At 46.5% G+C, this 10653-nt stretch overlaps 2 protein-coding genes across 2 annotated transcripts; one reads left to right on the forward strand and one right to left on the reverse strand.

Moving 5' to 3' along the window:
- Nucleotides 1-4483: 4483 nt before the first annotated feature.
- On the forward strand, nt 4484-6609 carry LOC141043013 (uncharacterized). The gene is made up of 3 exons (XM_073511928.1): nt 4484-5103; nt 5185-5474; nt 6475-6609. Exons 1-3 carry the CDS (start codon nt 4839-4841, stop codon nt 6607-6609), a joined length of 690 nt encoding a protein of 229 aa, XP_073368029.1. The 5' UTR covers nt 4484-4838.
- Nucleotides 6610-7945: 1336 nt separating this feature from the next.
- Nucleotides 7946-9882, reverse strand: LOC109769365 (hydroxycinnamoyltransferase 4-like). Its single transcript, XM_020328113.4, has one exon. The coding sequence runs from the start codon at nt 9567-9569 to the stop codon at nt 8244-8246; it is 1326 nt and encodes a 441-aa protein (XP_020183702.1). The 5' UTR covers nt 9570-9882; the 3' UTR covers nt 7946-8243.
- Between the last annotated feature and the right edge of the window lie 771 nt (nt 9883-10653).

The raw sequence follows: 10653 nt of genomic DNA on the forward strand, positions 1-10653 counted from the left end.
AACTTCAAATCTAACATGTTATATATGATTTGTTTCTTTTTTTGTGGCTGCACCACATGACCGCTGCTCGACCTAACATGCTTTTTCTCTTTGTTTAATTTCTTTTTTCATATTCAAATATTTTAAAAATAATGATATCTGTCAAATCCTAACTTCAAATCTAACATGTTATATATGAAATTTTTTCAGAAAAATGAGTAGATTTTAAATATGCTATAATTTTCCATGTTAATCATTTTTAAAATTATGTTTAGGATGCATCATAGTTTGATGATCTCACAAAAGCTATTACAAATGAAATATAATACTTCAAATGTTAGTCACCATAAAAATGATTCCATTTAAAAAATATTCTAACAAATTAGAAAAAAAAATACCTTCTCAAATTAAATATATATTCATGTTTTTCTGAACAACAAAAATAAAAATGATTGAAAGACTCTTTCATCGAAAAGAAATACTTAATGTAACTTTATTTCTGACATTTGCAAAAATTGAATTAAATAAGTGTTACATAATTACATTGAAGATTGTGATATGTTTTTTTCTTCCGTTGCAACGCACGAGCCCTTTTGCTAGTCAGAAGATAAACAAGAAACCAGAGCAAGCCTAACACCTAACACCTAGAGGAGGTTCAGCAAGCGAGAAATAGTCTGGACTGATTAATTTGATTAAATCATCAATGACATCAGCATGTGTATTATAGTCGGACTCTTCTTTTTATTCTGGGGTGATTGGACTTGTTTTTTTATTCGAGGGAAGCAAAGAGGGGTGTTCGGACTGTTCATAGGCAGCTGCAGTTTTTTTTTTTAGGGAAAGCCTTCATGACTAATTTTATTAACTTAAATCATATCATCTACTGTACTAACAAAGGAAAAAAACGGTAGGAGGTATTTTTTTTAGACATTGGGCGGCTGCAGTTAATAAGAATACAAAAAGTTGAACGGTTCTCTGATTGTTTTGGACTGATTTTTTTTAATGAAAAGGCATATGAGTTGGCCCAAACTATAAAAATATAAGATGTTGTACCTTCTCTCACTGTTTCGGACATGCTTTTTTCTAATATAAACAGGCATATGTGGTTTGTATGTAACGTGTTAAACATGTTTAGCAATATTTATACTCAAATGATAAGTGTCACATGAGTGGCACGAAGCAATTCTGATCTGATATTTTTTAAACTAAAGTTATCATAAAAAAAACTGAAACTTGCCATCGAAAAAAAATCATGCTTGGCAACTAAACTTGTCATTCTCGCGTCATTAAATTTGCCATAAAAAATGTTCAAAATTGCCATATATTCGTACCACACTTTTGGCACTTATCAAGATCTATTTATATGAAACGTATTTTTTTTAAGTTTCACCCATTAATACCTAAAACTAATGATCAAGATAATTTAATATAGGTGAACAAACATAATGACATGTTTGTCTTCTACTCCCTCCGTTTCAAAATATAAGCACTACTAGGAAAAGGGCTATAAATAGAATGGCCACTAATGGCGCACCAGATATGTGGTGCGCCATTGCTATGTAGCAGTGGCGCACCATGTGCTGGTGCACCATTAGTGTGAAATACACTAATGGCGCACCAGAACACGATGCGCCATTAGTAACAATTTTTTTTATTTTGCCAGACATACTAATGGCGCACCAGGACATAGTGCGCCATTACTAGTTGTAACTAGTAATGGCGCACCAGGAACATAGTGCGCCACTACAATATTTTTTTTATTCTTTTACTTTTTTGCAAAACTACTAATGGCGCACCTGGGGCAGTTGGTTGATACGTGGGACGCCGCAGAGAAAGAATATTTCCCTATGAGAGCCGCACTGCTCACGACGGTGCACGACTATCTCGGTTTCGGATATCTCGCGGGGCAGGTGGTTTCGGAGAGAAAGAATATTTCCCTCCCCCGCTCCACCGGCTGCCGCCGCCGACCCCCGGCCCGCACCCTCCCCCACTCCACCGTCGCCGACGACCCACCGCACCCTCCCCCGCTCCACCGGCCGTCGCCGACGACCCCCTGCACCCTCTCCCCCACACCCTCCCCGGCCCGCTCCACCGTCACAAATGAATGCAACTAAATTTGCAAAAAAAACAAATTTGATTATATTTTCAAATAACAAATTTGATGATATTTTTTAAAAAATCATTACTTTTTTTATAAAAAAATATTACTGTTATGATTTAAACAAGTTTGAACATATTTAAACACAAATAAATATCAAACAACATTTTAAATGCATAAAAACAAAAATTGGGGAGCCTGGAATCGAACCCAAGACCTCCTAGTGTATGTGCTGCGTGCTAACCAATCGGGCTAGTGGGCGTGTTCTGATGGAGATAGGGTTAGGTGAAATATAACCTGACCAGTCGGGCTAGTAAGTAAAACAAAATTCTAATGGCGCACCAGGGGGAGGTGCGCCATTAGAATCGACGTACTTATGGCGCACCAGGGGGAGGTGCGCCATTAGAATCGACGTACTTGTTCCCCTCGCACTGTGGCCTCCCTTCCTCCCTCGCCAGATCCCCCACTCGACCCCAACCGTACGCCGCCGCCCCCTTACTCCGCCCCCTCCGTCCGCCGCGCCTGCACGTCGTCCGCCGCTGTGGTCTTGCGCTGCCTCGACGCCGCCGCCCCGACCCCCGCCGGACTCCACCCCCGCCGCCCCCACCACTGCAGCTCCCTCGCGCCGCCGCCCCCGCGCCCGCCGCTCCTTCGCCGCCCCGCCCCAGCACGTACGTCCCCTCCCTCCCTTCCCCCATCCCCTAGCTTCTCCTCCTCCTCCTCTCACCACCCGTGCCTTCTTCTGCTCGGAAGGTCAAGAAGGCGGCCAAGGACGCCGACGACATCACGGGCTCCTTCCTCCGGATCGCCGCCCGCAGCCTCCTCGACGCCGGCGTCCTCTAGGTGATTCCTCCTCTCTCCTCCCCTCCTTCCCCCTAGGTTTCTCTCCCCGCCGGCGTCCTCTAGGTGATTCGAGGTGATGCCCCTCACCCCCAACATGTTGTACTGAATTTCTAGGAAAATATGTGATGATGCAGTGTGTGTCAGGTTCAAAACGGAAAGAGAAAAGAACATGGTTTCTTCAAGTACATGATAGTATTAGTTTTTATCTCAGTCCTTGTGGTGATGTTTTTGTGTTTGGGGTTAAACATATGGGGTACAAGTACAATGTGGCATCAACAATTTGCAAGGGGCACCAGAGACTCATCATTTGCCAAGAACAGATGTCAGTCATTAGCTTGGCATCATGTAAGAAAATGGCCATAATGTGCCCTGATAATGATGTATTTTGTCATAAAAATATATAGTGGACTGCCATGATAATGACATGGTCCTCGTTAGTTACATGTATAGGCTTAATTGAGCTGTGGAGTTCTTGTTACCTTGTCTGTCTGTCCTCGTTAGTTACATGTATCTCTCTGTTTGTGTTTCTGCGTAACAGGTTCGATCGCGGTTGGAGAAAAATTGAGGCGTTTGTTGGCTCCAAGACAGTGATACAGGTATCATCAAGTCTACTTCCATGTTGCTGCTAGTAGTAACCTGACAGCACAGCCATACTTAGACCTTCAGAAGGTCAATCTTCAGTTTACTTGACTTTTGAGCCTGCTAGTAGTAACTTGGCAGCCATTCAAGGATGTCTTGGTTGTTCACGAGGCCATCCAATTGTTGTTATGTGATGACCTGATTTCTTGTCTTCCAATGGCATTTGACATTGTGATGACCAACTCATTGATTTGTCATACCCATACTAAACAAAGGTTAGGTTCAGAGATAGTGCTGCATTGTTGAGTTTTACTCCTTTTGAAGTAGTAAATTTATTGACTGGTGTTTATCTTACCCTGTTCCATTGAGTAGTAAATCATTATTGGCTTGTATAGATGTCAGCATGCTCCCTTTCCACTCATTTTGGAGAACCTGTAGATGCCAACTCTTGATATGCATGCATGCATTCTTTGCTTGTTTATATTCATTCTTGTAAACTGAACATGCTCATCTATCTATATATGCATTGTATTTTTTTTCCTTTGGAAAGTAAAGTTTATTTCCTGGCTGGCTGGCATGATGGCTCATGGATACCTCAGCTGCAGCTGCAGCTGGAGCTCAATGGATGCAACCTTTGTATCTTCCTGTAGTATGGAGTATTAAATTGCCCCCTAGGGTATAAGGTTTCATTTGGATGTTCTCCCAGAACAAAATCATGACTTGTGACAATCTAAGGAAAAGGGGGATGGCAAAACCCCTAGAGTGTGTTCATTGCAAAGAGATACAAACTGTATATCATTTATTTTTTGAATGTATTGTAGCTAGTAAAATCTGTGAAGATGTTGAAATGCTTTTCTAGGTGCCAATCGTTAACTTTGAATCTATTGCTAAGTTGTGGCTTTGCAATAAAAGATACATTCACTTGAATGCAGTGTGATTTTTTCTTTTCCAAAGGAAAAGAAAATGTGGTGTATAACAAATGTATTATTTGGTGGAAATTGAGATATCATATTAATCATTGACAAATTGGCTTTGAACAAATAATCTTAAATCCATGCATACCTACACAATTCATCTATTTGCAATGTGATGTTGTAAGGGTACCAATTGGTCTCTTCTGCTGCTTATCAGAGATGGGGGGAAGCAGCCACCGCCGCTCTGCCTCACCGGAGTACGAGTTGGATGCTTTCGAGTTCTTCAGTGTCATACTTGGGACTTCAGTATCAGCCACGAGGCAGGTATATAAAACGAGAGATCTCCCCTTCACCCATCTCATTATGATAACTCTGTTGTTTGCTACATCACTCCTTGTCCCAAATTGCAGAGGCTGCCTGACACTTTTATGAACATGCTGGGTGAAGATCCGCCACATAATGTGAAGCTCCGACAGGCCGGCGGCGGGGTTCGCAGGCTGTGGGACGTGGAGTTGGTGATCGAGGAGGGCCACATGTACCTGTGCCGTGGCTGGGACAAGTTCTACAGTGCCTACGACCTGCGGACCGGGTACTTTCTTCTCTTCAGGTACGACGATGACGCCACAATGCTCATCGTGAAGGTTTTCAACACGACTATGTGTCGCATGCGCTACGCTGACGACGAAGATGCCAGTGCGTTCTGCCTCTTCTTATTCCTCTACATTTGGCTTTGTCTCACATCGATTGTTAACGGCCATTGTTGCATTTGGACAGGCAATGGGAGCAGCAGCAGCGACACTGGCTACAGCCAAAGCAGCAGCGATTCTGGCTTTAGCGAAAGCAGCAGCGATTCTGGCAGCAGCAAAGACAGCAAGAAGGATGATCCGGACTGGAGTGGGGGAGAAGAGGAGCAGAGTGGGGATGAGGAGCTGCAGGATGACGATGGGCATCAGGCTGAGGATGACCTAGCGCTGGTGGTGGTTGACCAAGGGCAAGAGATGGTGGTGGCTGACCATGGGCAAGAGATGGTGGTGGCTGAGGATGACCTAGCGATGGTCGTGCCCGTCCTGCCTGAAGGTGGCCTCGCGATGGTGGTGGTGCCTGACAATGACCACGCACCGGTGGTGGCGCCGGCGATCCCACAGCTGGGCGACATGACCACGCTAATTGTGGTAGAAGACTACATCCCACAGCTGCCTCCACCGCCTCGCCGCTCTTGGCGCATCAGGCTGAGGAAGGAGAATGAGAAGAACAATGAGAACTGAACTATGTGAAACTTTTGTAATATGGTGTTGGATGGATAACGGTGTGGGATGAACAATGTGAAACTTTTGTAATATGTAACGATGGAACTATGTGTTGGCTATGTATGTATATATGATGAAACTTGTGTGTTGGATATGATTGTTATATGGATGCTTGTTGTATATATATGTGTTGGATATCTCATATGTGAAATAGTGACCTGAGATTAAGAAAAAACGATTTAAAAAAAAATGTTACTAATGGCGCACTTCCATCTGGTGCGCCATTAGTATACCAGTTACTAATGGCGCACCTTTGGGATACTAATGGCGCACCCGTAGTATACCAGATACTAATGGCGCACCTGTGGTGCGCCATTACTAAAATATTCTAGTGGCGTGGTGCTAGTGGCGCACCAGTAGTGCGCCATTAGTAGGCAAAACTGGTGCGCCACTAGTAAGCCTTTTTCTAGTAGTGAAGTCTTTTAAGAGATTCCAATAAGGGACTACATACGGAGCAAAATGGGTGAATCTACATACTAAAATATGTCTATATACATCCGTATGTAGTCTCTTAGTGAAATCCCTAGAAAGACTTATATTTAGGAACGGAGGGAGTATTTTATTAATATGACAATAGAAGATATATGGATGGCAACAACTCATATTAATGCTCAATTAAAGTTTATTCATTTAAAAAGGTTTAGTTTAATAATAATACTAGTAGTTTAGGAGTAATATTAATGCTTAACTACTGTTTAATTTAATTCATTTAATTATTGTTTTAACCAGATTAGCGTTAGGGGTTATCTAACAATAGGGATTTACTAATAGGAAAGCACTAGGCATCAGACTACTGATGCCCATCGCTGCATCAGACAAGTACATCACCGTTGGATTAGGAAGCCTTGGCCGGTTGGATATGCCTTCAGAACGTGGTCTTATCTTTGGATAGCTTGCACGTAACAAGCGGATGTGATTCCATTTGTTTCCTAAAACGGCCCAGCGAAAATTACGTATCCCCCAAACTCATGCGTGCATAAATTTTGATTCTATTTATTCCTCCTTTTTATTTTAGTTTATTTTTGAGAAATCACTTTCAACTAAATTCTGATTTCCATGCATGCTAAAATCCAACGCATATTAAATTTGCTTCAATGTAGCATCTGTTTCCAAGGTAATGAAAATGTGCTTCTATCAGTTAAACAATTTGCATCAAACTAGAATATGTTCAGGTTTAACCAAAAGTTGTGTGTTGTCGAATAAAATTGTTTATCTTTCCATCACAGCTCGAACGGGGAATTTTCATGCTTCGGATGCATTCGAATTTTCAAAACGATGAAGTCGTGTTTTCATCAATATGAGGTTTTGCTTCTGGTGCAACTAAAATATGCTTTTGCTTTTGTGTAAAACTAAAATATGCATCGACTTAACAGAAAATGGTATCCAAAATAATTTTTTTATCTATCATATTTCGATTAAAGATTTGTTTCGATGAGAGAGATATATTTGTCCAATGTAACAAAATATTTGTTTCCAATCACAGTAAAAATTGTGCCCGTCAATTGTACAGAGTGCTTCCATTATGGCTGGATTTTTTTTCATATATATAGATATTTCTTTCATCCACGTGGCAAAGGCCCACTGTTTCCATCAAATGCTTCTCTCAGGCTACAAATTTGCTTCACTCTACTTGCCAATATGCTTCCTACATGCTTGATATACTGAAAAACAAATACTATACTACATGAAATCAATCCCTTTGTGTTCCAACTTCCAAGCAGGCACAAAGCTAATGACGCAGAACTATGAATCTCGTGGAGTGTATGCAAGCGCAAGATGGGTTGGGCATGCATCAGACCGTGGCTACTAACATCCATGATTCCCTGGACATATGTGAGAAGCAAAGAAGCCTTGCTGGCCATGTATATATCAGACCTCTGTACATAATAAGCATAAACAAGAGTCAAGGGAAGTATGCATGTTAGTATATGGATCAGATCTAAACAATGTATAACTAGCACCTTGACATGATGACTCACACCATGCAATGAAGTGGCACCTCCATCTGGTCAGCACCCGCCGCCAACCAGCGGCAGGGCACCCGTAGGTCAAAGCGAGTCCGCATCAAATGTGACTTGTATTACCGACGTCTACTAACTTGATGCGCTACTGATTATTTGTATGCCGGTGGCGTTGGCCACCAGCGCCACCAGCACCACCGATGATGCAACTATGAGTGACGTTTTGGCTTGACCCGGTAGTACGAGCTTATCACACGCGCCGTACTATTTTTTTTTGCAGGCAATGTAGAGAGCTTTATTCAAACGAAGGCATTCTCCCGACAATCAGCCAATAAGCTGGTCAGGAGGAAGCCGGGGTTGTCTTCGAGCCAGCTTTCTGTCACATTCAATGTGCAAGCACGCTTGGCACATAGATGCGCTGGAAAGTTTGCTGACTTATTACATGTTCGATTAAAAAAGAGAAAAATCACTAACAAGCTCTTCAATTTCAACTAAGATAGGAGCCATAATCAAACCAGAGTTGTGGCGAGTATTCGAGAGAAGAACCATCTCCAGGCGCCGGTAACTACATTTTTGAAAGGCCTCTACTGGGTTTTTCTACACTGGTGTCGAGGCGGGCCAGCTCATCTGCGAACACCTTGCTGAACGCAGGCATGCTCTCGGGCTCCAGCGACAGCACGAGCGCAAGGGCGCCGTCCTTGCCCGGCGCGTTCATCACGTACACGAAGCCGCTGTAGTACATGAGCGCCGGTCCCATGAACGCCGGCGCGCCCCACCCGAAGTCGGCGTCCGAGAGCGACATGCCCATCCAGCTGATGGCGCGGAGGTGCGCGCGCGAGATGCCCCTGCGGGGCAGGTTCATCGTGTCCACCCCTTCCAGGTAGTCCACCAGTGACCTCGCGTGGTCGTCGCTCTGGCTCGTCGCCGCGCGTACCAGCCTCGCGGCATGGACCAACGGGCTCGACACCACCTCCTCCACCGTGGCCGACACCGACGTGCGGATCACGGCGTTGCCGAAGTACCCCGCCGGGAGCGGCGGGTCCAGGCGCGCCCGCATGTCCACCATGGAGTAGAGCCACGTCTCGGCCGCCGGCGGGAGCGCGCGGGCGCGGCACGCGCACTGCCACACCAGGGCCACCACGGCGCGGAACGTGGAGGAGCCGAGGCACCGCGCCTTGAGCGCGCCCACCTGTCCCTTGGTCATCGTGATGATGGCGCTCGCGTACGTGGAGGCCGACACGGGGTCCACCGGCTCCGGCTCTGGCTTGTACTCTGGGTGGTCGTACAGCACCGCGCGCGACTGCGCCGGGCGCGCGGCGAGCAGCGTGTGGTCGAAGCACGGCGGCATGGTCGGCGCGCCTCCGCCGCGGGAGATGCTCGCCCAGGTCTCGAAGAAATGCGCGGCGCCGCGCGCGTCTACGATCGAGTGGTGCATCGCCTGGCCGAGCACCACACCTCCGCACCGTAGGCGCGTGATTTGCACGAACAGCAGGGCGCACGGCGGGTTCGGCGCCGGCGTCGGCGGCACGAGCAGGTCACGCATCTCGCCGCACGGCACGAACTCGTTCATCAGCTCCTCGAGCGCGTAGTGCTCAGAGCGGGCCGTCAGGAACGCCACGCCCTCGCCGGTGCAGTCCACCTGGATCCGGCCGCTGCCGTCGAGACCCAGGCGGCCGGCGAGCGGGTAGAACGCGACCAGCGCCCTTGCGAGACTGTCCTTCATGGCGTCGGCCGCGAAGAAGCTCGGGTCGCCGTTGGGGCGGAAGAAGTAGACCGTGGGGCTGTAGCCTCTCCTCCCGGCGAGGTCGAGGTTGGACAGCCAGATGCTGCCCCCCGGCGTCTTCCCGGCCGGGACGACCAGCTCAGACGAGAGCACCTCCACCATTGTCATTGCCAAGTGAGCTGAGCTAGCTTGCTAGTGTGTGTGCTAGTGCAAGTGACGTACTTTGGCAGTTGGCAGTCGGCGTGGTTGTTTGTACGAGCGTTCGGCCGGGTTTAAATAGTACTCCCATTAATTCCGAACGGACGTAGTAAGCAGGAAGGAGCCATGGAGGCCACGGCGTGCGTGGTTGGTGACATTTGTGATGAGTGGTAAAATCGACGGTCGCTCGATCGCGGCCGTGAAATCGATGACTGGTAAAGACGGCCGGTAAGGGAATGCAGATAGCTGGGTGCCCGAATGGATTCGATCAGTGGGTGGATCCGTGGATGGACATGATTGGGCGTGTGTCTCAGTCTCCATGGGTAAATTAAGAAGGAAGACGACGACTGGAGAGTACTACTAGTCCATACCGAATCCAAAAAATATCGGTTTTGCTAGTTATGTCTCAGTCGACGAGATTAGCTGTACGATTTCTTTTCCTCTAAAAAAAGTTGTATTCATCTTCAATCATAGTACAGCGAACACAAAAAATAATGAAAATTACATCTAGATTTATAGACCACCTAGCGACGACTACAAGCACTAAAACGAGCCAAAGGCGCGCTGCCGTCATCGCCCGTTCCTCGTCGGAGCCGGACACAAATTGTTGTAGTAGACAGTCGGAAAGTCGTCGTGCTAAGGCGCCATAGGACCAACGCACCAGAACAGCATCCGTCGTCGATGAAGAGAAGTTTAGATCGAAAGAATCCAAACTGAAGACACATGAACAAAGACGAGCAAAGACCGGATCCGAGCGGATCCACCAATGACAACCACCGACCGAATCCCGCGAGATCCGTCGGAGACACACCTCCACACGCCCTCCGACAATGCTAGACACACCATCGGGACGGGAAGAACCTTATTACATCTTCAAGAAGCCGCCGCCGTCTTGTCTTCTTGAACAGGACACAAACCCTACCAAAATTTGAAGAAGCACGTGAAAATGAAGCCCTCCCGCCCGCAAGGGCCGGGATCCGCGCACACATGGCCCTAAGGCCACAGGAGACATGGGAGATCGGCGGTGCCGCCGACGGGACGTAGAAATCCTAAC

The sequence above is a fragment of the Aegilops tauschii genome, chromosome 3 (assembly GCF_002575655.3).
Source record: "Aegilops tauschii subsp. strangulata cultivar AL8/78 chromosome 3, Aet v6.0, whole genome shotgun sequence".
NCBI lineage: Eukaryota > Viridiplantae > Streptophyta > Magnoliopsida > Poales > Poaceae > Aegilops > Aegilops tauschii.

Excerpts from the sequence above, each read along its gene's own strand:
- LOC141043013 (XM_073511928.1), top strand. The coding sequence starts at position 4,839 with ATGAACATGCTGGGTGAAGATCCGCCACATAATGTGAAGCTCCGACAG. Across the intron at positions 5,104-5,184 it reads CGCTGACGACGAAGATGCCA|GCAATGGGAGCAGCAGCAGC; the intron begins GTGCGTTCTGCC and ends GCATTTGGACAG. Across the intron at positions 5,475-6,474 it reads ACCTAGCGATGGTCGTGCCC|GGATTTACTAATAGGAAAGC; the intron begins GTCCTGCCTGAA and ends ATCTAACAATAG.
- LOC109769365 (XM_020328113.4), bottom strand. The coding sequence starts at position 9,569 with ATGACAATGGTGGAGGTGCTCTCGTCTGAGCTGGTCGTCCCGGCCGGG.